At 40.0% G+C, this 26,281-nt stretch overlaps 3 protein-coding genes across 3 annotated transcripts; 1 reads left to right on the forward strand and 2 right to left on the reverse strand.

The window, feature by feature from the left end:
* Positions 1 to 356: 356 nt before the first annotated feature.
* prpf38b (pre-mRNA processing factor 38B) lies at positions 357 to 7,019 on the reverse strand. The gene is made up of 6 exons (XM_085377848.1): positions 6,616 to 7,019; positions 6,092 to 6,160; positions 5,712 to 5,863; positions 4,343 to 4,403; positions 2,840 to 3,075; positions 357 to 1,633 (listed from the first exon to the last, which is right to left on the reverse strand). Exons 1-6 carry the CDS (start codon positions 6,823 to 6,825, stop codon positions 976 to 978), a joined length of 1,386 nt encoding a protein of 461 aa, XP_085233974.1. The 5' UTR covers positions 6,826 to 7,019; the 3' UTR covers positions 357 to 975.
* Positions 7,020 to 8,257: 1,238 nt separating this feature from the next.
* Positions 8,258 to 15,361, reverse strand: LOC146613542 (EEIG family member 2-like). The gene is made up of 11 exons (XM_085377330.1): positions 15,108 to 15,361; positions 13,297 to 13,417; positions 13,017 to 13,046; positions 12,458 to 12,574; positions 11,937 to 11,983; positions 10,529 to 10,632; positions 10,150 to 10,245; positions 9,847 to 10,054; positions 9,509 to 9,645; positions 8,946 to 9,009; positions 8,258 to 8,678 (listed from the first exon to the last, which is right to left on the reverse strand). The coding sequence occupies exons 1-11, from the start codon at positions 15,251 to 15,253 to the stop codon at positions 8,636 to 8,638; spliced, it is 1,113 nt and encodes a 370-aa protein (XP_085233456.1). The 5' UTR covers positions 15,254 to 15,361; the 3' UTR covers positions 8,258 to 8,635.
* A 2,449-nt stretch (positions 15,362 to 17,810) lies between these two features.
* Positions 17,811 to 25,778, forward strand: LOC146613543 (mitochondrial adenyl nucleotide antiporter SLC25A24-like). The gene is made up of 10 exons (XM_085376974.1): positions 17,811 to 18,152; positions 18,359 to 18,485; positions 18,608 to 18,695; positions 18,835 to 18,946; positions 20,942 to 21,100; positions 21,189 to 21,341; positions 21,449 to 21,556; positions 21,666 to 21,833; positions 22,019 to 22,169; positions 25,597 to 25,778. Exons 1-10 carry the CDS (start codon positions 17,976 to 17,978, stop codon positions 25,776 to 25,778), a joined length of 1,425 nt encoding a protein of 474 aa, XP_085233100.1. The 5' UTR covers positions 17,811 to 17,975.
* The last annotated feature ends 503 nt before the right edge of the window (positions 25,779 to 26,281 follow it).

Here is a 26,281-nt window from a genome sequence, read left to right on the forward strand (position 1 = left end):
ATAAAGTAGTTGTCTTTAGAATAAAAGGCTCTGTCCTCCAGTTCATGCTTATATTAAAAACTCTTTATAAAGATGGGTTTATGTCTACTGCTGGTTGAAGTTGCATGTTCCTCCTGCTTTTTTAATTCTCATTTTGTAAATTATCATCATTGCTAAATGTGTATTTAACATGCAAATAATTTTCAGACTACATTCTAATAAAATAATGAAAATATTTTCTTTCAGCTTCTTTATGTGTACGTGTGAGTTGTACAAACGACCCGTTGCTTTTTTCTTCTTCTTTTTTTTTTTAAAGTGTTTTATTAGAAAACAAAATGCAACAGAGCAATAACTGAAACACAACACAAGCAGGGCTCAAGTGTGTTTTGTAAAAATTACCCTTTGCGGACCGCATTTGAGAGGATTAAAACGCTCTCAGGACGTCTACACGTGATCACGGACAGAACTGTTCTGCTTTAGCTGAGCCACATGGCCTTCATGTTAAGTGTTGAACTTCAACCATTTGTGTACAGAGGCATACCAGACAAATTTTAAGAGTAACCACATGTGGTCTTTTGCACAGGCTGAAAGTAATTACAGTCATTTTTCATGAATCGTGTAATCTACATGGCGATAGTATAGCACTGAAGGCATCCGGCCCAGCAGGAAGTCCAACTCTGCCCGTGTGCAGCGTGTAGACAGCCTTGGAAATTATGTACAAACCCCCATCTTTCTGGGACAACAAAACAAATCAAAACAAAAAATAGAAAATTAAAATGCCTTTTTTTTCCCACTTTCCAGAATTCAAGTGAAGACTAACGATGGTCTAATGGGGAGTGAAATAGCGGAAAAACATAAAGCAACATCAGCCATAGACGACAAATCCAAATGTCCGATGTGCAACTGTTCCTTCTTTTTAGCACAAGTGACAGAGCAGACAGCCGAATATAGAAAAAGAGGAGGAAAAACACAAGTAATATTGCTGCAAGGCAGCATTTACTCGATGCTCGGACTGCTTCTATGTCTACTATGGTCATTGCTGGACTCTCGCTGATGGTGGCTCCTCTCTTTGCTGCGACTGCGTTTGTGAGACCGCTGTTCTCCATCTCTCTCCCTGTCCCTCTCCCTGCTGTGGCTGCGCTCCCGTTTCCTGCTCTTCTCCTCTGCCCCACTTTTGTGTCTCCTCTCTCTGCTTCGACTCCGGCTGGACCTTTTGGCCTTCCTCTCGTCCCTGTGCCTTTCCCTATCGTCCTTGTGCCTGCGGTCGTCAGTCTCTCCCCTGCTCTTCTTATCCCTGGACCTCTCCCTCTCAGTGCCTCTGTCTTTATGGTGATCCCTGTCCTTCCTCCTGCTCCTGTCATCCCCGCCGTCCCTTTCCTTCTCCTTGCGCTCGCTCCTACGGTCCCGGCTACCGCTGTGGCTTCTCTTGCGCTCTCGGTTTCTGTCCGCGCTACGGGAGCGTCGCCTTTCCCTGTCCCCTCTGTCCCCCCTCTCCCTGTCTCGGTCCCTGCCTTCCCTCTCCTTCCTCTGCCGGTCACGCTCTCTCTCCAGCTCTCGATCAAAGCTGGGCCCGTGGCGCTCTCTCTCGCGATGGTGGCTCCTGCTCCTGGACCGTTTGGGCGACCTACGGGGGCTCGGTGTCCGCCTGGGTGTCCTGGAAACAGCGACAGAATCATCTTAGAACCATTTACTTCAAAAACAAAACCACACGAGCACAATTCCAAACTCTTACGTTTTAACATTTAACTGACACACAACTTTTTTTTAAAAAGACTGTGGTATTTTTAGTCATGGCAGAGTTCAGATATTTGAAACTGATATACAGATGAGGATGTTTCATATGCAGAATACGTAGCCTTATTTATAGTGCAGTGTCTGTTTCCATGGGCATGTCAGCATTAGCAAAGGCTGATGTCACCGACAGTAGTGGTAAACAAAGTTATCTGAGATGGTGAGATCATTATGGGGTGTCAGAGGAGACCTCCCCATTTCCCAGTACACATATATTGCTTGGACCCCAGCAAAATACCCTCCACATACCGTATACATATTCTTAAGATTTAAATAATATGACCTATTCTAACTTTATTGTGCATATCGGATTTTTTTTTTTGGCAACATAGATTCTTTAAAACACACAACACACACTGTTCTGGCAAGTCAGACACACACAAGGACAGACTAATGAAATCTAAATGCCCCACTAAATATCAAAGGAGCTCCTTCAGTCCTGTGGCAGTTCAGTTATGCAATCCTTCTTTCTTCTAAATCCGCAATTTTTTTATATCTGATGTGTCCATTCAGACTACAAATATACCATGAACATCTTTAATACCTATCCCTTGGTTTTTTCATAACCCAATAATGTCCCTTTATTGTTGATTATGCACATGCATGACTGGTCTATACAAAGTTAAAGGTAAGAGACTGTTCTACCTGTTTAACAGAGGTTTGCATGTTTTCTGTTACTTTTAGCCATTTAATTAACAAACGTGTCTCGTGTATTTTGAGCTTATATAACATTTCATGATCAAAGTCCTTGTGGAAAGCAAAAACCTCCTTTGTGAACATTACAATTTTTATATGTAGTTAATTTTGACAATTTATACTGTTAAAATGCTTTTATTAGTAATTGGCATTAAAGAGAGAAATAATAAGAAAGACGTTTTCTTTTTCTTTAGTTATAAAAAAAAAAAAAAAAACAACCTAAGGGGCAGAAAAATAAGTTAACATGAAAACAAGTCAACAGCTCACACACTGCAGGACTTAAATCTGTCCCGTTTATTGCTCCATGAAAGCTATAACCTGCCGAGAAGTCTACAGCTCAGTAGAAACACTTAGTTTGAATCACTGCCGTTACCTGGAGCGCCGGCGTTCTCCTTGCCTTCCCGACTCTGCAAACCCGTCCTCGTCCTCTTGCGTCTCCTTCTGAGGTACCTTCCGTGGCCTTGCCTTTATTTGCTGGTCAATAACTTTTTGCACAGGCACTGGGATACGGGGGAACAGTGTGGAAAACCACTCCAGTTTGGTCAGGAAGGAGCGCAGCATCTCTCCAATGGTCATCACACAACCACCTCCTGCTTTTACGTCGAGCTCCTAAAACCAAATGGTGGGGGGAAATAAAGCAAGAAAAAGAAAAAAAACTCAGTTAGCACACAAATTTAGTACATTGACAAATATATTTTTTTTTTCCAATCTTGCCTCACATCGAAAAGCAATTTGTGATGACCAAGCACTGAACCTTCACCTCTGTTCATCTAGCTTAATCTCTCATCAAAGACCAAAAACCAATCAAATGTGCCTGGCCTTACTTATTAATAGTGGACACACAGCTCTGAATATCTTAAAAGTCTGGTCTCACCTAACCTGTCTGTTATTTCCTTGTGTCTGTATTTACAGAGTGAGCTTTAATTATGCAGCAAAAGTCAGTACATTTATACGACGCAATGCCCATCCTTCATATCCTTGACAGCATCTTCAAAAAAGTGCTAATGTTTAACTATAAACTATAACTTTAACTTAAATATGAAGGAAAGAAAGAGTGAAACATTGGGGCACACTGTCATTGTGCTAAAGGGAAAAAAGAGAAAGAAGCTTTAGCTTCCTTCTTCAATCTCCCAAAAGCATAATGAACGCTCAAAGAGAATAAAAATTGCCCACAGTGTAAGCACAGATTGGAGCAGGTAGGTAAGTGCACACCATTTGAATAGTTATCAATTTTATATGGTAGAGAACAGCCACTTTGCACTCACGCAAACCAACAGTGCTGAGATACAATATCCAATTCACCTGCTGCACAATGGGCATCTAAAGAAAAAAACAGGGGAATTAACCAGTTGGGTAGAATTTCAGAATTATTCAATTCAAATATAATGCAAAAGAACATCAGAGGAGGCCTGGTTGCACAGCCTGGGATAAAATTAGATTTCACCTAAATATGAAAATAATTAACGTAAGCAAATATTTTACATGCATTAAATAACACAGTGTTTATTTCTTGCCAGTGTTCCAATTGCGGTTTATCCCAAATGTAGTTTTGTGCAACAAGTCCTTACAAAAGCTTGTCAGAAAACAGAGGGCATGCCTTAAAATTACAGTGACTAAAAGATTTACTCGGCATCACGTGTGGTACTTACCCCGATAAAAATCAGCAGCAGAGCAGTGAGCAAAAGTAACCTAGCTACTCAGGTTTAGAGGACAAAAACTGGGGACAATTAAGCCAAATGAAGGCAAAGGTGAAAAATCAGCTATGAGCATCACAAGGGGGTGGGTGGGGGAGTACAGCTTTTTATGAGTGACGTTCAACTGTGCATTTCAAGGAGAAGGAGAAAGAAACATGAAATTATTACCCGAGGTGACATACCTCCTCATCATCCAGGAAGCCGTCATACCATTCAAACAAATCTGTTGGGGGCTGAGTGTATCTGAGACAGGAAAGGGAGCACAAGCACAGAAGTTTAGCGTTTTGAGCTAATCTTTTACAGGAGCAACATGCTTTACACATTTGAGGTAATTATTTAAACAAAACATTGCCTAGTCATATTGCTTCACTAACTTATTTAAAAATTTTATTAAGATTTTAATTACTAATGCTCATGATGGTCTAAAACAAAAACAAAACAAAAACTTTACATCACTCCATCTCAAACCATCACAGCCATTCTGCTCGATCATCTCCGATTTGCATATAAAGTAACCTTTGTTAGCTTTATTCGTGTAAACAAGCACATCTTTATTTTTATTAATAGTCTATAATCCCACTTCCAACATGTTTTGTGTACTTGTGAACATGTAAACCTCAAAAACTGTTACAGTTAAAAGCATTATATTTTTACAAATAAATTGTAACTACATGGAAACATATCTGAATAATGTCCAGTTTACCTATGAGAAAAATTCAAAATAGATTGTCCATATTTCAGCAAACACTAATAAATAAATTCACACTGCAAAATAAAATTTTTGAGTATTATATACTTGTAGTTCACAATAATGCAAAAGAAACTTGCAGAATACTTTATAACATCAAATTCTTAAAATGTACTTTCCTTTTTAGGACTCTTGTTATTACAAGTTGTACCAAAAAATTACTGGAATATTGTTATTCTAATTATAACTTAAATGTGTATAATATAGTTTTCATTTAATTATACATTTCCATATTTTGGATTATACTATTTTTAGGCAAACTGGAGATGGTCAAAGAAAACTTTTCTAAACAATATGATGATTTAAATTGCAATGATGTATCTACGGATCATTAGGGCCATGTTAAGGAAAAAAAGTTTTGATATTAAAGCCGAAATACTATTGTTGAGATTAAAGTCTAATGTTGATGAGTTAGTGAAATGGTTTTAGTTACAAGGAAAAATATTATCTTTTGGCACATAAACAGTGTGTTGATAAGTTTAAGAATGCTGAGGAGAAGGTGCAGGCAACAACACACACAAACTTGGAAAAGTTGGTCAGATTTGTGCAAAGATGCAAGGATATCCATGGTTATGTTATATCACAAGACACAATAAGACAGCTGATCAAGTTGTCTCACTAACTCATCCAAACAAAAGGCATGGGAGCTGGGGCAGTTGTTTGGCTTGAAACCACAACTGTAATGTCTACATTTCGACTTTAATCTCAAAATGAGCTCGATTTTTTATGTCGTCCTAAATCTCAGTCATACTCATCTGTCCTCTGAAATAAGAAAAAAAATTGTAGTGAGTTATAACACATACCTTATATACATGAAACCAAGGGCTCGGATGTACGGAGAGTCTGTGTGTGTAATCAGGCCCATGAGCTGTTTGCGAGTCAGCTTGAGAGTAAACAGTTTGTATAGAAGACAGAAAGCAGTAGAAACAATCCCACCCGTGCCTACTCCGCGTACCTAGCGAAAGAAGACAAGTTTAAATGAAAACTTTAATTTGCAACATTGCCACAAAACTATTAAACTCACCAGTGGAAGTGCAGTGAATTATAGCTTATGTAATGGTGCACAACTGATTTCACCAGTTTACAGATCAGATTAAGTGACTTTATCAAGCAGCCATCCTTCATCCTGGCACAGAAAAAGGGGAAAGGTGGGGAGTACAAAAAGCACGTACTTCTCACTTACCCCTCCGCACATTCCAGTCTGGCCTGCAGTCTTTCTGCTTCCTTTTTCCCAGGGCTCAATGTGAGTCACCTGCAGGCACACAGACAAACACAAACCGCTTGAAAAAAAAAAAAACCCACACACACCAATCAACTCTATGACTTCAAGGGATTATCAAAACAACGACAGAGATTTACTTTCCTAATATTTCTTTAACATATGCCCAATCAACGGGTCTCAAACTCAAGTGGAGTAGTTCTAACGTTAACGACGGAAGGCAATTAAGGTCACTTTAATTGATATAATAATGTTAATAATCTCTTTAACTAACAGTAATTCAAAGTTATACGCATACTGTGCTGTACAACACGACAACACCAGCTTCCCTCGCCTGCATTGGGAATTATTATATAAACCCTGCCCTCCCCGCTGCGCTTATTACTTTACGACAGTTGTACACTGCTACAACCCTGCTAGCTAAACTGGACGTGGTTACCTAACCTAGCATGCGGGTTAGCATCAGCAGATGTTATTGTTATCGTTACCTTGAAATAGATTTCGTCCACAACTTCATGGTAGGTCTTTAGCTCATAAAGCTGTACTTTGAAATACGGCGAAGACAGCACGTTGGTAAGAATCATTGGGTTAAGGTTCATAGTCTTTTCGTTGCCCCACAGGGGCAGTACGTTTCCATGTTTTCCAGATGTAGGCTTGCTAACGGCCTGCGTTGGTAGCTGGTTTCCGACGGTAGCCATGTTAGCTGAATCCACCACCGCTATGCTTTCTTTAATTTTTGCGTATATCCGGCTACAGATCCATCAACATTAGGTAGTGAACTGTCGACCGTTAATAAATTTGCCTGTTTAATCCTCGGTGAAATGTAGTTAAATTGATGATAATAACTTCCCGCCGTCGGTGTAGCTAAAGTACTGCGAGGTGGAACCGGAAGTGTGACGATTGTGGTGCACTGCTGCTGTCCTGAGACGTTGATACGTCAGCGCGTTTAACTTTTAAAATAAAAGCATGCAAGCTCGCAGGAATGGTTTAAGTTATATTTGACAGGTCAAACAAATGCGGTTTTAAAAGATGTGGTTTTACAATTATATCCAGGTATAACTAATTCAAAACACGTAAGCTTTCTGTTGGTATTCGTGTGAATGTCGTTAGCGAATTCTTATTTTGAAAAGGCTTTCCCCAAACCGGAAGCAGCATCGTCAATTTTTTTTTATATTTTTCTTTTTTAAAATATCTATGGTTTTGGCGTGCACATTTCAAGAATTTAGACACAAAATCCAGTTATTCCAAACATCGAGGTTTCTCTTTCAGTGTTTACTTTCATTTTTAATTATTTTGTTGAAATGTGGCTGTCTTTCACACTCTTCTGCACTAGGATTTAGAAATGAAGCACAAATACTAGATAAAAATTTTAATTCTGGAAAGTTTCTATTTTAAAAAAAAAAGTTGACAATAAATGCAGGAAAATGTCAACAAACTGACTGAGTGTATATACAGTTAATCTCTATAAACTGATATGTGCATGTGATGATAACCAGCGGGTTGTCAGAATGACATACTGATACAGATGCTGTAAAAAGATGTATATTTGGCAGCAAAATATACATTAAGCATTGTACATCTTTAATTTGGTAAAACAAATTTGTGACTAAAAAAAATATTACTAGTATTATTATTGTTATTATTATGATTCTGATTAACTTAACATCCACACACAATTAACTGTATTAATGTCAATATTTTCAATGCTGTAACCCTTCATCACAACCAGATGAAGAAAGGTGTTCATTTGTATTGAGCATGAATTATTAAAATAAAATCTTACTATAACCACAATAAATAACCAACCAACCAACCAACTATAACCATTGTCAGTTTTATAATACTTAGATTTTACATAGGTAGAGGTGTGCAATTGTCTGGAATCTACATTTAGATAAAATCCTTTTCACAGATGTCAAAAGTTTACCTTTCTTGCAGAAAACACCTGTTAAAAAAATGAGAGAGAGGAAAAAAACCCTCTTTAACCCACAGTCATATGCCATATTTCTTCCACAACCCTCTTTTGTTTTTGCAGCTTAAATACCAAAACCAAAACAAACTCACTGACAGACATTTTGGCTTGTCACTTCAAGTGAATTAAAAAAAAAAAAAAAAAATCACAGCTGTACCAAAGACATCTAACGGACATGTGGAATTATTTTAAGCATTTTTTTAAATGAAAACCCCAGCATGAAAATGCCACTAAGTGGGGTAAGCAGAAGACTTACAGTATGTCTTACTTTTTCCAAAGAGGACAAGAAGATCAGTGCACCAATTATCTCAGTCTGCAAAACGTTTCAACAACGTGGCCTTCAGCTCCACTTCCTGAACACTAGGGGGCTGTCCTGGCTAAGCTGCACATCAGCTGGAGAGTGATTGCATAAGAGAAATTAGATCTCCCTTGGAATGAGATGGTGCAAGTTCTGATGGTAAAGCCACTGTTCAATCCTTTGGCCTCTGCATCAGAATAATACAGCACCCTTTGTGGGGACACGTGCTTTCCAAAGCCTAGCGCTTGATGACCACCTGCTCAAAGGCTCCAATTGCGACCCTGAAAGAGAATGCCGCAGTTTGTTACAGGACAGGAAAACACACACAATATAAGGATCGCCATCTGATCTGGCAGATCTGATTTTTATCATGAAAATGTGCCCCTTAAGTATAGAACATGAAGACCAGTTACACAGAGTATAAAGCAGATACACAGAGTCCTTATCAGAACCCTTATTTAGCCTTCTTCTAATTGCCCATATTTATAGTAAATGTTTGGTGTCTGGTGTCTTGCACCCCCAACCCATGGTTACATAATCAAACCCACCTCATGTGCTGGCTTCCCAAAGCTGTACTTCCTCCAGGACCAACAAACAAGCTGAGCCCCTCCTCTGCAGCAACACAAACACAAATACACATTAGAAATAAGAAAAATGAAAATCAGCTCCTATAGTCAGGGCTTAAAAAAATGCCCCACTTGTTTTAAGGTTAAATCAACCAATAAATGAGTTTTAGGCAAGCAAGATCTTTTCAGGAACAGAGGTAGGTAGTTTATACTTGAGGATGCATTTCCACACAAAAATGTGTGCAACATTTGTCTCAATAAACAGGGAGACTCATCCTTTCTTAATCTCAACACAACAAACAACTCTTCTCTCTCTAAGACTTTGTAACAGGGTAGCTATCCAGATGTGAGTTTAAACCACACCTCATGGAATTACTGTGATAAGTTATGCAATTCTTCATGAAAGATGAATCATCTTTGGCAAGATTGGTTTAAGGACTTGGATTAACCCCTAGAGACATTACACTGTTGCGACACCTCAAAGTAACTTGATCCCATCTGCAACATGGTGGGAAATGTTCCACACCAAGATCAGGAGTACACACCCTCTGCACTGGAGTCCAAGAATCCGTGGCTGAAATCCTGGCTCTGGAGGATTTTCTCAATTATATCATCTGCATCCACTCTGGTCGCATCGACTCTTTTCAGCTGATTCTCCACAGAGTTCTGCTTGACTGGGTGTCTAACAAGGGAAGAGAAACATGGGTCAGTATTGCAAATACAGGGTTCAAACACCAAGAAAAAAAATGTCATTTATAAATTAGGAAATACTATACATTGTCATCAGGTTAAATAGAGCATGGAAATAATGTAATAGTGGTCAAAAGACCACCATCTTATCAATAGCATACTATTCCAAGGTCAGAGTAACTGTCTGTATCACCTTTGAGCCTTTAAATGTATTGCAGGGCTGTCAAACGTATGATGATAAGTTGCTGGGACTGGGGGAGTAGTCTTATTCTCCTTCTCTCCTCTCTCCACCTGCTGATCACTGTGTTCAAGGATGCTGCCGATGCCCGTAGAGGCAGAACCTCCTGACCCGCTCCGCCGATGGCTCAGATCTGTTAAACTGGAGTTGTTTGAGCTGTAACCTACAGCATGTGAGGGGGAAAAACCCATATAGTAAATAAATATGAGAACATTTCCAATGATTAAAGTGAATAAATGTGTGTCACAGTATTTCTACCTGAAATTTTTGACAGCTGACTTGCATAGCTGGGTGTTCGAGAGTGACCAAACGTTACCAGCTCCTCTGGCACTGATACAGACTTTCCTGGAGTCCCTGTTAAAAAAAAAGTGATGTATTCAGTAAATTATAATAAATTGCAGTAAATTAAATAGAAATCAGACATTTTTTATAGCTTTGCTATCATAATTGACAAAACATAACAAAACATGATAAAACATGATAAAACGTAAATGCAGCTACTGCTATCCAGTGTCATGATTAAGGAATATTGATTTCATATTCGACCCCATTACAGTCTCCCAAAAAATATCTGTGTTTCTGTAAGAAACTGACCAGTAATATTAAAGGGTATTTGCCATAAGCTACATATACGTACCAGAGACTGAGTGTGATATGTGCATGTCTCCTCCTTTCCTCCCCTCAAGTAGACCCTCTGCATTTGCCTGTGGGATCCCCAGAGTCATGGCTGTAGATGGGGGACTAAAGGGAACACAGGTTTTGGTTAACTTCATTAAAACTTATGTAAACAAAGCTTCCCTACATCAGACCTTTTGGCTTATTGTGGCATGGAAACCACAGCTGGTTACTGAATTGATAATTCACGACTAGGTGAGCTTGCCGGGTTGCTCACTGATTCAACTGTGACACCTTTTGCTACAGCTGGAACAGCTGTCGCTGGTGTTGTGCTATCATAGACACCTACTATAGCTGGAAATAACACATAAGTGGTTTCTGAATACTTTTGGGTAAGCGTTTCTATGCAAGTGTGTCTGTGGTGGGCAGATATTCTGCCACAACTGTATAAAGTGCATGTTTTACGTATGTAGATGACATTAAAATGAAGGGCAAATTCAAAAACACATGCAGCCAGAAAGCATGTTGGCTTCACAGCTGGTGTGTCCCTACTGGAATCAGCTGGTGCTTTTACTGCCAAGTCAAAATATCAACCATCCATGTAAACACACTTTCTGTGTAGCTTTGACGATAATATTCAAACACATTTACTCATAAACAACTGGCTGTTTGATCACACTGGTTAGTATTAGTTATAAGCAAGTTATGAGCAACCTCTAGTTTGACAAACAACAAAAGGCACAGTAACGTGAGTTCTACAAAGTGTGAAAAAAAGAGCATCCTTTCTCCTCCGCTTTGTAAATCCTACACACACACACACACACAATGAGTAACACTCTGTGGGTGGGTGACTAAGCTCTAGACATCTCCAGGGCAACAGCTTGTGTGTTATTACACTAAGCATGAGCTGAAACAGGAAAGAAATATCAAGAAAGGCAGCTTAATGTTTGCACATGGTACAGTCTTTGCCAGGAGTGCGACGTTACATCACATCATTTGCGACAAACCTGTTCTACATAAAGCTTCTGATCACATATCAGCCATTGGTCACTCTTAAGGTTGGGCAGCTCAATGTTTTGGGTGAGGCATCATTAGCTCTCAGATAAGACAACAATAAGGCCTTACCTACAAAGTACTTTGCCATTACTTCTCTGGATCTCATTACTGATAACATGTGTAAGGGTGTCACTTTAGGACAGACAGGAAGTCAAGAAAGCACTTCCTCTGAGGTTAGAAGCAGACGTTTATACCTCAGGAGCAGACTTTCGTTGCAACCACAAATGTAAAGCTTTGCAGTTAGGCATGCAAACCAAATTGAGTATTTATCAAAATTAAATAAATAAATAAATATATATATATATTAAAAAAAAGATAATTTAAGAATTTCTTAGTTGCACGTGTGAGATGTTAGGTTGAAGAAGCACTCTTACGTTTTAAAACAGGGATCTCCAGACATAAGCTGTGTGGTGATGACAACCTGTGACAGAGACAAGAGCAACAGGATTGGCAGCTTTAGAAAGGAATACAAAGGCATACAGCTTTCTGCTTTCTAGTTTGGTTTCACACGGTATCTTTTAAGTGTGGTTAATATAATAAGATTTTCTGAGAAAGTTGATTGCATGTCTTTCTCTTTGCCCCTGGAGGAACACATATATTTTAACCTCATTCCCACAGTGCAGGTAGTTTACAAGTCACAAGCTCAGACATGTCTTGTCTCAGCTTTCAGGGCGCTCACTTTTTCCCCAATGTATGTCACACATTCAGCTTCCTCACATATATATGTGTTCTTGTCTATTGAGAAATTCACTTAGTTTTCTTAATGTGAACAGACAAACAAGAGTGAACTACTGAGCTGTGACAACACATGACCACTGTGATAGATACTCTTAAGGTCCCTTTCCATCTTATTTATTGTTGTTTTAAAGCTGTGTGTCTTGCATCATTGTCATACCTTGAGAATTGAGTTATCTTGTCTGGTGTTCTTTGTGTCATATCCCTCCAGGAGACAGCGTCGTACTGTGCTGCCAGACCCAGCAAACTCAGACAGGTTCAAGTCAGCAAAGCCCAGCTGTGCAGAGTGAAAAGTGACAACTCAACAAGTTTGAACTGATTAGAAGTCAGCTGACATACCTTAAATATAGATTTATTTATTTTATTTTTTACAAAGGATCACGAGATTTAAGTCCTACAAACACAGAAATTCAATGCAGGTCTAGTTATGGGAAACAATGTAACCTGCATGAGTTGGGATCTTGGAAACTTGAGAAATAAGATTGCTTAATTCTTTAACTCCTCATTGGAGTTATTGGTTAACATGTCAGTCTTTTTTTTCCCCCCAATCAGTGACCAAAGCCAGAAACTGCAAGCTATTAAAAAAAAAAAAAAATTCTCAGGGCATCTGAAGGACGCCTCGTTATCATCGTTATCTTAGAAAGGTTTGATAAGACTTGTTATTAAGCAGATTTCTTTCCACCACAACAATTCTACACACTTTAGAAGAAAAGTGTTACCTTTGCGTATGTTTTTCCACCCTTCAATTCCTGAAATGACAAAAAAGTGATATCACATCATTTGCCTGTTTATTTACTATTCCTTGCCTCTATAAGTTTTTGCAGGACAACTAAAGTCCGTGAACAACAATGAACTGCTGTGTTGAAGTTACAACAGTTCTTCTAACCTTATGTAAATAGACACTCAAGTCTCTGTTCACTGCATGAACTATGGCTATGGAACAACTCACACTGTGCATTCTAAATTGTGTCAGCAAAACAGAAACAAAGGGTTTTGTACCTTGCGCACCGACACACGGCACACACAGGGGTCTAGCACACCCGTCCCAGCGTTGGCACTCATCTTACACATGAAAGAGAATTTCTTCTTCCAGCGCACACAGTTGGCTTGGACGGGCTCCCTGTAAGACAAGTGGATTTAATCACTAGTGGACATACAGATATATCACAGTATCTTAATAGCTTCCAAATGTGTGGAGAAGAAAGGATTAGCACTTATTCAAGCAGTAAACAAGCTCCTTTTATGCTTCCGCAATTCTCAAACTGGTGTGCTGCATATAAAGTTTATAGCTATTGCTAATTTCCAACCCTTGTCCTTCGTTGTCTATCAGATGATGTCTTGAGATAACTCATCCTCAGCAAATATTTAACTGCAATAGTCTGATATTGAGTAACAAACATGCGTATCAATTTAGCACATTCTTTTATGTTAGGAAATGTCACAGTTTTATTTTTGTATGCAGGTTTTCAAGAAGTATAATGAGATGCTTCTAAATAGTTTTTATACTGTCCTTCTAAAAGCAGCTCTCAAAACCACAAAAGTAGCCAGGTAGTTTTTTGGGCAGTAGAATAAAACAGAACACATCTTTATTGTTGTTCCACATGTGCAATGAAACTGAATGCAATCCTATCATTGCAGACTCTCTATCTCTCTATCTATCTATCTATCTATCTTCCAAAAAGGAAAGTTATGGTTTGGACAAGTTATTATCGAGCAATTACATCTACAATCACTGAGACACAAAAGCTCCATGCACAGGATCACCAGTCAAAACCTGAAAAATCAGCCAAATAAATAAATGATAGCTAAAACTTTTACAAACTTTGGGAACAAAGTTGTTTTATTGTTGTTGTTTTTTTAAGGTATGTATGGGTGGGTGGACGGACGGACGGACGGACAGACAGACAGACAGACAGACAGACAGACAGACAGACAGACAGACAGACAGAGTGTTTGCAGGTTATTTGCAAAGGAAGCAGGAAATAAAAAGCAGTGGTTGAGGCAGGATAAACTTAAGAATACCGTGTTTACACAATAGTTTAGGGAGAGTTACCATAGCAAAGTAATGAGGGCCAGCGCTTCCGACTCCGTTTTTCCAGAGTGACTCATTAAAGTAACGTACAGTAAAAAACAGCGTCCCAGGAGACTATGACCTAGCATGCGCCTTTGAATTGAAAAAACAACAATCTGTTCTGGGGCTTCTCACTGCCATAAATTAGGGACACGTGATTACTGTAGATTTGTATTTTTTTTTTTAATCATTAGAAAAACAATGAATGAAAGTATAACTTTAAATATTTGTTTCAACCAGAGTCAGTGTTATATTAAACAAACAAACACCCCAATGTTAACCATTATTGTTAATATCCCAACCGGTGGTCTCACTGTTCCACCACACAATTAACAGCAGTTGTTGCTTAGCAATTGCTTAGATAAACTTTACAAATATGGGTTAGATTTTAAAAAAAAGTATCTGTCTCTTGAAACGACGAACGAGAGTCTCTGTGTTCGTTTTAGTGCGTTAAATCACTCTGCTGGTCTTTTCTGTTGCCTCCTTACATACAGGTCTTCAACTGTCGTTGAGGTAAGTTTAAGTTGTTTAAGTTAGCGAACAGCTGGTGTTGAGTTAGCTAAACGTCAGCTACGAATACAGCGGAATGCTGTAGGCACCGAAGAAGCAACCACGACGCAATAAATGCAAACAGATGTCAAAAATAAGCTGAATTTGGGCCTGACTGATGAAAGTCTTCCCAAACAACTAGTGACCTGTTGCTATAAATAGCTAAATTAAATTATAAGAAAAATCTTACCGGGAGGACTCTTCAGCAAAACCTCCATCCAGTAGTCTGACTTTACAAAATAAAACTCCGTTGACAATGGGAACCGACGACAATTCCTCCAAGTCGAAGTCCACCTTAAATTTAAATCTCTTTTTCTTCATAAGAATAAACGACATGATGTGAGACTGTGCAGCGCAAGTATCCGGGTGAAACTGTGGAGGTGGTAGACAGCCGAACACTTTCTCCGAGCTGTCTCTGCTGCTCACTCAGCTGTCGCTGCTCTGCAGACACGACTCAAAGTTCAAATCTCTTCCTTCCCACCCACTGAAACACAATATTAATGACGCCAGGGAAATTCCGCGGTGTGATTGGACAGCTAGGTTAAAGGGAAAAAAAAGAAATGCCGACAGCCCGAATTTAACGTGTGTAGGTGGGTATTGGTACAGTTGTTACAGTGTGGCTGAAACTCACTGGGGCAACACCAGCAACACCTCTTGTGGGGGGTCAGCACTGACCATAAAAGACAAAACAGAAGGTGGCATGTGACAAAAGGAGGAAATGCAAAACAAGATGGTTTAAAGTTGAGTTGTCCGCAGTTAGCACTATTAAAATGTAAACGTTGTTAATAAATGCATGGAACAATGTCATCTCAGACTGTATACGGTTTAACCTGACCTGACCTTTATCTTATCATATCTTTCTATCAGTAGTGAGCAAAGTGATCATTACAGAAGTAATTGCTAGCTGAGGACAAAAATAATAATAAAAAATGATAACATTTACTTTCACAAAAAAGGTTTGGAAAACCTGAATAAAGTTATGCGAAAAGGTTTTTACAGATGTGGTGCTGTTCATTATGGCTATACATCCCCAATTTGTTCTCATCTGTCCAAAGGATATTAGTCCAGATATCGCGTGGTTTGCTCTGAGGCAGTTTTGCAAACCTAAACTGTGGTGTGATGTTCTTCTTATTTCTTTAAGCATCACATGTTGTGGCTTTGGGCTGAATTTGCTTGGGCATCCACTCCTGGGAAGACTGAACGCTTCAAATCAGCAAACTGCCAAAATCCCTGCTTTTAAAGAGGTGCTCATACTTCCTGATCAATTAATAAACCTGGTTGTTACTTAATCGCTTAATTACCCTGAAATAAGGAAGGATTTACTTTGTTTTTAGCATGACTACATGCAGTCCGGTGAAATCTTTGTTTTTCACATGACTTTACATTCTATAATAAAATCAGCTAAATAAAGTAGACTACCTTAACAAGATAAAATAGAACAACGTGCAAACAGGATGTGATATGAGAGATGAAAGAATTATCTTAATAAAATTTAAATTGAATGCGTTCAGTTGCTTTACTGAAAAATAAAAATATATAAAAACAACACATGGGAAAAGTACCAGATAGCACATTATGGCTGTGAGCAGCTTTAATCTTCTAGCTTATGGTGGAGATGTTTGAATCTACTAAAAGACTGATGGATAAAAGTTTTTTTCTTTATCTAAAACATAGCCTCATTTGTCAGTAATGTAGACGTGCGGACACTTTTGGGTGTCATCCATGGGAATGGCAGGAAGTATCCAACTTGTGGTTAGACGTGACTTTTATACCGTTCACAAAATAAACCAGAAGTCGCTCAAATTTAAGCAATCCTGAGCTGATGCATAACCAGTCAACAGGCTGAAACAGCAGTTATCAGCACATATAGTATAGGCTACTCTACACTCGTAAAAATAAAGGTGTCAACTGGAACCAAAAGTGGTTCTTTAGACTGATACCATAGAAGAACCTTTTTAATGCCACAAAGAACCTTTCAAGCAATAGTTCTTTGAAGAACCATTTCTTTCAGTAGTTCACTGAAGAACCTTTAAAGGTGCCCCAAAGAACCATTAAGAAATGGTTTAAATGGTTTCTCAAAGAACCTTTTTTAAAATGGTTCTTTGAAGAACATTTAAAAACTATCATTTTTCTGAGAATGTGCACCTTTCAGAGACATTATAGTTTTGCCTTTTTATTTACTTTTTAAAATGCTTTGGTTTTCAGTCCAATTTACTTTCAGTTATTTTCCAAAGTGGATTTGATTGTTCATATTTAAGCTTAGTTTGCCTGTCTTTTTGTTTGCTATAGTACAGAAACATTTATCAAGGGTACGATTTAAAAGTGTAGAACAAATATTACAACACAAAGGCTGTCGTGTCAGGGACTGCTTGATTGTTCAGTTCGTTTTTGCTTTTTTTTTTATAAAGTTGGGGGTTTCTTTTGTTTTTGTTTTGTTTGTTTGTTTTTTTTTTGGGGGGGGGGGGGGGGGGGGGGTAATTCAAGTTGACTGAAATCTGGTTTAGTTACCTATAATAACCTCAGTGTGTTATGCATACAGTTTAGTATTACCCCGTTGCTGTTTCTGTGCAGTGAAACGTCGCCCTCTGCTGGAGAGGAGCGGTGCTGCGCTGTACTCACACGTCCTGTTACATGAAAAGATTAAATGTCCTCTGTTATGCACTCTCACATGTCACATGGGCAAACGATGATTAACTTCGGTTTTAAAATCATAAGCCGGATTATGCATATGGTCCCTCCGTGAGTTTTATTTATTTTTTCTCCACCGCTTTCATATGCTGCCATGTTTCCCGCTTTTCCGTAAAAAACTGTGTAGTTACGTAGCCTACACTGCTCCGCCCACAGATCACTGCAGTTCCCCCGAAACGCTCCGGAGCGCACCTTTGCATAGGGCAGGCTGCAGAATAACCCGAGTAAAAGCCCGATTTGTCACTGCCTACGACGAGTTCGCATGTGGATTTTGCATTGGATTTATGGGTGATTTTCAGTATGGCTTGCTAATTTGACTCCGACTGCAGGACGGCTCAGGTCTGGACCCAGTTTGCACATTAGCTCTACAATGTATCAGACGTTACGGACATTACTGTCAAATGCCCGGTGCTGGGATACCGACAGTGAGAGGTCGTACCAGGACCTGTTTGAAAGGCTCGATACCAACAAAGATGGGAAGGTGGATGTTGCTGAATTACGAGAGGGCCTCAAGGCAATGGGCATATTCCGCCAGGGTGCTGCACAGGTAAATATCAGTCTGCTGAGGGAGAGGACTCACACAGAGATATGAGTTTCAAGTCCTGGCCTGCTCGTTTTGCATGCATTTCCGTAGTAATGTGACACTTAACAGCCTGTGTGTGTGTGTGTGTGTGTGTGTGTGTTTTAGAGACAGAGAGTGAGACACTGTGAATATAAATGAAGAGACACTTACACTATATCTCTACCTTACAGAAAATAGTGTCATCTGGTGACCAAAATAAAGACGGGTGCCTGGACTTCAACGAGTTTACCAAGTATCTGAAGGAGCACGAGAAGAAGCTGTGGCTGACGTTTAAGAGCCTGGACAAAAATGATGATGGTAGGGAGAGGAGGGAGGTTGCAAGAAATAAATGAACGCTCTGCTTTAGTCACATGGCTTTCCAGTGAATGTTTACACAGTCACATACTGCAGCTTGTTTCACTGGAGTGTTTATGTGTCAGGGCGCATCGATTCCTCAGAGATCCAGCAGTCTCTTGCAGAGCTGGGCATAGGTGTCAGCGGAGAGGATGCCCTAAAAATCTTACAGAGGTTTGACCTCCACTTTTTACGCACTGTGACATGTGTCTGAAGAATAAAATTTAAGATTATGTGAAGTATATGTGATCGGATAGTGTACTTCCATACAATAAGCATACATTTCATAGGATAAAAACTTGTGTTTCCTCAGTATGGATATAGATGGAACCATGATGGTTGACTGGAACGAGTGGAGGGAACACTTCCTGTTATGCCCTGCTCACAACCTGGAAGAGATTATACGCTACTGGAAACACTCCTCAGTATGTATCATATAAAATCACTCACATATACTGTCTGTATCACAGACAAGTGCTTTTAGTGGACGTACACACACAGAGGCAGTTGCTGTGAAGCGAATCACATGCTGTGTAGTCCTCTCGTGCTAGCTTTATAGATTTCCTCTGCAGTTCACACAAGGCAGCAGCTTTGGAAGTGGTGACCTGGGCAAGATAATTAGGTCATAGCAGCACACTCCCCCCCCCCCCCCCCCCCCCCAGCTCACTCCTCCACCTCTTGCTAGTGCTAAGAAAGACATCTTTGATTGCTCTAGTACTTGTTCAGTGCAAGATTTTAGCCACAAGCCAAACAGTGCCTGTCCTTCACAGAGCTTGTATCTGAATTTTCAGAAGTCTTTTTCAGGCAGAACTGCATTGTCATACAGGAAACGTGCCCTACAGATGACCGCAGCAAGTCCAAGAACCTTTGCCTTTCCCCTTAGCTTTGCATTAGACTGCCAGTAGAGTGTGTTTTTAACTAATGATGTGTTCCATTTATCTCAGAAGTCAGATATCAGAGCTGGGTGTCTCTACCGAACTGAGCGTGCTCCAGTATTAAAGTAGGAAAAGAGGGAAAACAGGATTTGTTGTGCTTCTTAGCAAGGTAGAGCCATGTATCCATCACTGGCAATACTTATAAACCGTGCTGCAGGACATTCATGGATGGAGTCTGGTCAGTGCTCTGTGAGTGGCTCATTTAGGGAGCTATACAACATTGATAGTACAGGTTAGAAGTTGTACAGCTTTACTGTGTTTTCGTATACTGCTGCCATGTTGGATTGTTAATTCAGGTTTGGTGGGGCTGCACTGACATCTTGAGTTGTAAGTCCAACTTGAGGTGGCGTTACAGTTGAAAATTCCCACTTGGCACTCTAAGTTTGACTTTCAGCTTCAAATAGAGCTCACAGTAGTGCTTTAAGCTTTGGGGAAAACGCTGCATATACTAGATAAGGGTTTATTCAGCTCGGTAGTTATTCTAGTGAAAGGACAAGGAGCTCAAATCATTCTTTGGCTCAAAGGGTTTCAGCTTTTCCTCACTGCATATCCTTTTTTACAACCCTTTTAAATGATTTACACATCTAAAATAGTGGTGGTTGTTGTTTTTTTTATAATGTTTTCATCTTTTGGCTGACAGCTCGTGTTGAAGATTTTGTAAATGTTGCCTTCTGGTTACAATATAACTGCTTCTGCATCACTGACCTCAAAAAGGAGAAGTTGTTGTTTTTGACCTTGTACATTTGAAACCACACAAAGAAACCCTTAAGTGGCACAACCCTTCAGTGAAAGAGTCATTATCAAAGGCAAAGAAATTCACCTATAAGGCATTTTATAATGTGTATTACACATAAAGAGAAATACTAATAAGAGTCTGTGTTTGTATCTACAGTATTATCCCGTCTGCTCACAGACATGCAGTCAGAAGAAAAATAAGGGTTTCACAGGACTCTATGCAGTCTTGTGAAAACAATGTCATTGGACAGATGAGACCAAGCTGGAGATGTTTGGCCATAATGCACATCAATATATTTAAAGCTGTGAAAACCAAACTCAGCATATCAGCACAAACGCCTCATAACAGCTGCCAGCACAGAGGAGGAAGTACCATGCAGCCACTGAGTACGAACCCCTCTGTATAATTAAGTATTCTAGAGTCAAATATGAGGCCATCTGTCTTGCAGAATGAACAGAATGGCTGAAAAAGAAAAGAATCAAGGTTTCAACCTGAAATCCTGGGGTGGGACCTTAAGAGAGCTGTGCCTGCAAACCTCAATGAAGTGAAGCAATGTTTTAAATAAGAATTCATCCACATTGACGCAAAAGACTGATAAAAATGATCATACTTAACGTTATTGTTGCTAAAAATGGTTCTGGACTGCTTAGAGTCCTGTGAGAGCTTTCTTTTTCCCATGACTGTAAATCAGATGTGCCAGGGTTCATGAATTTGGTCTCGCTGAGTAAATCTGCTTATGTAATCACTAGGTTCTGGACATAGGTGACAGTCTTGCAATCCCAGATGAATTCACAGAGGAAGAGAAGAGCACAGGTGGCTGGTGGAAGCAGCTTGTTGCAGGTGCTGTGGCAGGGGCTGTTTCTCGTACCGGTACTGCCCCACTGGACCGAGTGAAAGTCTTCATGCAGGTGACAAATATGACAGAAGTGGAACAAATAGATGGATAAATAGATGTCTGTGACCGTGTTTTACTTAAAGCATATATTTGCACTGCAGGTTCATTCTTCAAAGGCCAACCGGATAAGTCTGCTAGGGGGCTTTAAGCAAATGATTGCAGAAGGAGGTGTGACTTCGCTGTGGAGGGGAAATGGAATAAATGTTTTAAAGATTGCACCCGAGACGGCGATTAAGTTCATGGCTTATGAACAAGTAAGGAACCATACCGCTGAAATGTGAATTTTTTTTTTTAAATACTTCTGTTTGCAGCTATTAAATGTAGTAACAAATATTGTGGCTTTTTACGTTTTCTGCTACAGTATAAGAGGTTGTTATCATCAGAAGGAGCGAAGATTGAGACCCACCAGAGGTTTCTGGCTGGCTCTCTGGCTGGGGCCACAGCACAGACAACAATCTACCCAATGGAGGTAACAAGATCTGTGATGCTGCCTCACTGGATGTGGTAACACCTCCTCTCCACGCAAACCAACCGAATCTGACCTCTTTTGTATTTTTTATGCATTGCTTCTCTCTTAGGTATTAAAGACGCGGTTGACGCTTAGGAAAACTGGCCAGTATGCAGGAATGTTTGATTGTGCCAAGAAGATCCTGAGGAAGGAGGGCGTCAAAGCTTTCTACAAGGGCTACGTACCAAACTCACTGGGCATCCTTCCCTACGCTGGGATAGACCTGGCTGTTTATGAGGTATGCTGGCTTTGTGACGCATGGATATTTCACCATGGATTGCACTTCAGTTAATTAGATCATTTATATGCGCACTAAACCAATCCATCGTGCAGAGTTGCATTAAATTAAATGAGAGAAAGTTTTGTGTTATGCTGATTTTGCACATTAGCTGAATTCTCATTTCTCTTATCATAACTCTCTAGACTCTAAAGAACACTTGGTTGGCACATTACGCCACTGAGTCAGCCAACCCTGGAGTGCTGGTGTTGCTGGGCTGTGGAACCATCTCTAGTACCTGTGGCCAGCTGGCAAGCTATCCACTCGCACTTGTGCGCACTCGGATGCAAGCACAAGGTAAACACAGCCTGATATTTGAAAATAGTAATGACATAACTAGGTAGCCCCTTCGTAGCATAATAATAGCACAATATTTTTCAAGGTGGGCGGGTTGCATTTGATGGTGTAAAGGTTCTGTAAAAGTGATCCATGTTTTCTGTAAATATATACTTGTGTTACAGCCCACGTAATGTAAAGGGGCTCCATCTGAAAAAGGGCATTCCTCTTTAATGTTGTTCACTTTGAGATGAAAGTTGTTTTTTGAGTGTAACATTTAGACAGGGTCATGGTCTCACAAACTGACAAATCAGTGCTATATGAGTAAAGAAACGAATAGACAAAAATGTTGGCTGTTATTGGCCATTTTATTAGTTACATGTTGCTGTTATCAGGTTGGATTCTTCTTGGTATAGATTCAGCAAGGTGCTGGAAACATTCCCCAGAGACAATCCTTGGTTCATACTGGCATCCCACAATGTGACTCTCCTCTTAGATTGAAATCTGGTGATTGTGGAGGCCATCTGAGGAACAGTGAACTCATTGCAGGGCTCTAGAGTGCGACCAATTTGGTCGCAAATGCGACCAAATTTTTCAGTGGTGCGACTAAAAATAAATATTTGGTCGCACAGGTGCGACCAACTGTTCCGGTAACAAAAAAAAAATCTCTGTAACTCTCCGTGTGGTCAACAACAGACACACATTATGCCCCTATCGTGGACTAAACCAATCAGAGATAGTCAGGGGCGGGACCTCTCTGATTGGCCGTGGTCCAGTTGAAAGTGCAGGTGGAAGAGAGAGGTGAGTAGCTTGAATAAAGCGATATCAATTCATTAACGGATTCCACACAAAGACCTAAACACGGAGCGGACCCAACACATCAGAATCAGCTTCGTCTTTCTCGGCTTTCTCACCCGACGGCCTGAACACGGACACGCTGTCGGAGCTTAGCGATTCTTCGGGTCCGCGCTGTGTTTACGTCTTTTTGCGCTGATTCTGAGCTGCAGGTTTTGCCTCTCTCCAACCAAAATTCACCGAGCCTGCAGCAAAAGAAGCAGCAAACTGCGCTTCACATTTGATCAATGTCGTCATGAATTCCCTCTGACTTTTGCTGTTTTGCTTCCACCACGATAAAAATCACACTTCCTGCACAGCTCTCTCTCTCTCTGTACTTCAGGAACAGTTTCCCGTCTCAAATCTGTTTTCTGCATTATTCATTCGCTTATTACCCACCAGTCTAGCGTTGTTTACAGCGCTTTTTCTTTTTTCACTTAAATGACCTCGGACAAGAAAGCCTAATTTCTGCTGTTCAATACTGAAGAAATTTAAATTTCTTAAAATTATGCAAAATTGCAGAATATTTTTAAGGTTATCTGCTATAAAAAGCCAGACCAGGAAAATCTCCTTCATGTTTTCCTGTGTTTTATTCTCAGTTACTTTCACACAAAGGCATCTGCTGTGATTTTCACAATTCTGATGAAGTCTCATGTGTATCAGTACTGATACATGATCAGAATTATAATATTTCTGACTGTCTGAGGCTAAATTGAATCAAATCAGGACTTTGAGAACCGGAATTGAATGGATTATAGAAATCAGTGATGATACTCAGCCCTAGTGAGCAGCCTAGGCCTGAGAGAAGTGGATGTACTGTAGCTGTGGGTAATAAGAAAAGATGAAAAGAACTATTGATAACTTTTTTGTTAAGTTAAGGCCTGATCTGTCTGAAATTCATAGCCAGTGCTCTGACACGGTGCCATCAATATTTGAATGCTGAAAAAGCACAGTGTATCCAGGAAACACATTATATGCTGCAATAAATGCACTGCCCAAGTGTCCCCTCTCCCCACGGCCTTTCAGCAGCAGACAGCAGCAAACATGTCGTCAGAGGAGGCCGAGATGATGATTAAGTTTTTAACATTTTCTACAATATTGACAAAGCACTTTAAGCACAAGTTTGTTAGTTAATAATTTAGAAATTAATATTGTCTGTATGGACTTCCCCCCCCAAAGAAAGTGCACATGTAAAACTGCGGTGTTAAGCGATGCGGTTGAAAAATTTGAGTGCGCCTAACTTTTGTGCCAGTACGCCTAAATTTTTAAAGTTAGGCGTACCGGTGCGCCCATGTCAAAAAGTTAGTCTAGAGCCCTGCATTGTCATGTTCAAAATCTCAGTTTGAGATGGTTTGAGTTTTGTGATATGAGGTTTTATCCTGTTGGAATTAACCATCAGAAGATGGTACACTGTGGTCATAGAGGGATGGGCGTGATTAGCAACAATACTAAGGTAGGCTGCTGTGCTTGAACAATGCTCAGTTGGTACTAAGTAAGGTGCCAAATTGGTACTTTTGAAACGGTGCCGGTGCTCGAACCGGTGCTTAAGAATGGAGAACACAAACTTTGTCCAAAAACCTCTTACGTTTTTATTTTCAGCAGTCTCTTTTTTTCTGCAAAATGATAAGCACCGTCCAGCCCCATGCACGGGGCGATCCGCACTAACTCGCTAATGGAGATTTACCACATCCGCAGTAGATGTGCTCAGTGAAAGGTCTCGCAGCAAGCTATCAAATACGGTGCATTTCTCGGCTTTTAAAAAAACGCTATGCGTCACCAGGTGTTTCATTAGATTCGAGGTGTTACGTCCTTTGACAGTATCACAGTATCACCTTAAAGCACTTGTTGCAGGCTGCTGAGTTTGCATCTTCTGCTGTGAAGTACAGTCAGACTTTTGACCGCTTCGCCTTGGGCATTTTTAATCTGTAGCTCTGCTCTAAAAGAACGTACGTACCTGGGCCCGCCTACTATCCTTGGAAAGGTAAAATGATTGGCTGGAATCCAAAGTGTATGACATCTCAGGAAAAAAAAAAGCACCGAAATGTGCGCTGCTTTTCGGTCTGGTTACTACCGTTTATGTCAGAACCGGTGCCATAATGGCACAGGGTATCGGAACCCATCCCTAGTACTAAGGGACCCCACATGTGCTAAAAAAAAAAGTATTTCTTCCACCATTACACTGCCAGCAGCCTGAACTGTTTGATACAAGACAGGATGGATCCATGCTTACATGTTATCTAACATCAACAAGGCATTTTCACCAAGAGAACTGGCACTCGTTGGATGTTTTCTCTTTCTAACTATTCTCTATAAACCCTAGAGACGACTGTGTGGGAAAATCCCAGCAGATCAATAGTTTCTGAAATGGTCAGACCAGCCTGTCTGACAAAAACAACCAGCCACAATCAAAGTCACTTAAACGATTCTCAGTTTGAACTTTAGCAGGTCGTCCTGACCATGGCTACATGTCTAAATATGTTGAGTTGCTGTTATGTGACTGGCTAATTACATATTTGCATTAAGTCAGTTGGGCAGATGTACCTAACAAAGTGGCCAGTGAGTTTATTTTTTGCTTTTTAATTGGTTCTCTAACATAGCTAATATTTCTTTGCAGCATCTCTGGAACCATCAAACCAGCCTTCTATGAGTTCTCTGATGAAGAAGATTGTAGCCAAAGATGGTGTTTTTGGACTCTACCGGGGCATCCTGCCGAACTTCATGAAAGTCATTCCTGCAGTCAGCATTAGCTACGTGGTTTATGAGTATATGAAGAGTGGCTTAGGGATCTCCAAATGATACTGCAAAATAAGGTTTACTTAATATGTCAGACTTGAAAATGCCTGAAATAATTCCAAAAAGACAGACGGCAATCAAGCATACAGTGCATGTTTTAAGAGCCGTCTGCCAGTAGTTAAAGCATTAATAATTTGTGGTATGCATGCTCAAATGTTTTTTTTCTTACTGTAAAACATACCATTCTTCCTGCATTTACTTGCGTTATTTACACACAAAAAGACAGTTCTGGAAAAACACTAAAACGTGTTAAGTATAATGGCTCATTTCATTTATGCCACGGATATTCCTTTAAACTGTGATGAAACAAATACGCGACATAGCGTTGTGCGTTTCCTTTGTTTGAAAAATGACGCTATGTCAGCTGAACCTTTCACATGTCTATGCACTGTATACATGATTTTGTAAACACCTGCCCTAAGTGACAGCGGTTCCAAACAAACTGTTCTCCAATCAGCAGCTGTCCACTAAAAATAGCTGGCTTGGACAAACGAATACTTGTTAAC

The sequence above is a fragment of the Diplotaxodon limnothrissa genome, linkage group LG18 (assembly GCF_057381915.1).
Source record: "Diplotaxodon limnothrissa isolate DT_005_m linkage group LG18, D_limnothrissa_male_GT1.1, whole genome shotgun sequence".
NCBI classification, from domain to species: Eukaryota; Metazoa; Chordata; class Actinopteri; order Cichliformes; family Cichlidae; genus Diplotaxodon; species Diplotaxodon limnothrissa.

Excerpts from the sequence above, each read along its gene's own strand:
- prpf38b (XM_085377848.1), bottom strand. The coding sequence starts at position 6,825 with ATGGCTACCGTCGGAAACCAGCTACCAACGCAGGCCGTTAGCAAGCCT. Across the intron at positions 4,404-5,711 it reads CTTGGTTTCATGTATATAAG|ATACACTCAGCCCCCAACAG; the intron begins GTATGTGTTATA and ends TTCCTGTCTCAG. Across the intron at positions 1,634-2,839 it reads GGAGAACGCCGGCGCTCCAG|GACACCCAGGCGGACACCGA; the intron begins GTAACGGCAGTG and ends CGCTGTTTCCAG.
- LOC146613542 (XM_085377330.1), bottom strand. The coding sequence starts at position 15,253 with ATGTCGTTTATTCTTATGAAGAAAAAGAGATTTAAATTTAAGGTGGAC. Across the intron at positions 13,418-15,107 it reads TTTGCTGAAGAGTCCTCCCG|GGAGCCCGTCCAAGCCAACT; the intron begins GTAAGATTTTTC and ends CTTGTCTTACAG. Across the intron at positions 9,646-9,846 it reads ATACATTTAAAGGCTCAAAG|ACACCCAGTCAAGCAGAACT; the intron begins GTGATACAGACA and ends TTCCCTTGTTAG.
- LOC146613543 (XM_085376974.1), top strand. The coding sequence starts at position 17,976 with ATGTATCAGACGTTACGGACATTACTGTCAAATGCCCGGTGCTGGGAT. Across the intron at positions 18,947-20,941 it reads GCTACTGGAAACACTCCTCA|GTTCTGGACATAGGTGACAG; the intron begins GTATGTATCATA and ends TGTAATCACTAG. Across the intron at positions 22,170-25,596 it reads CACTCGGATGCAAGCACAAG|CATCTCTGGAACCATCAAAC; the intron begins GTAAACACAGCC and ends ATTTCTTTGCAG.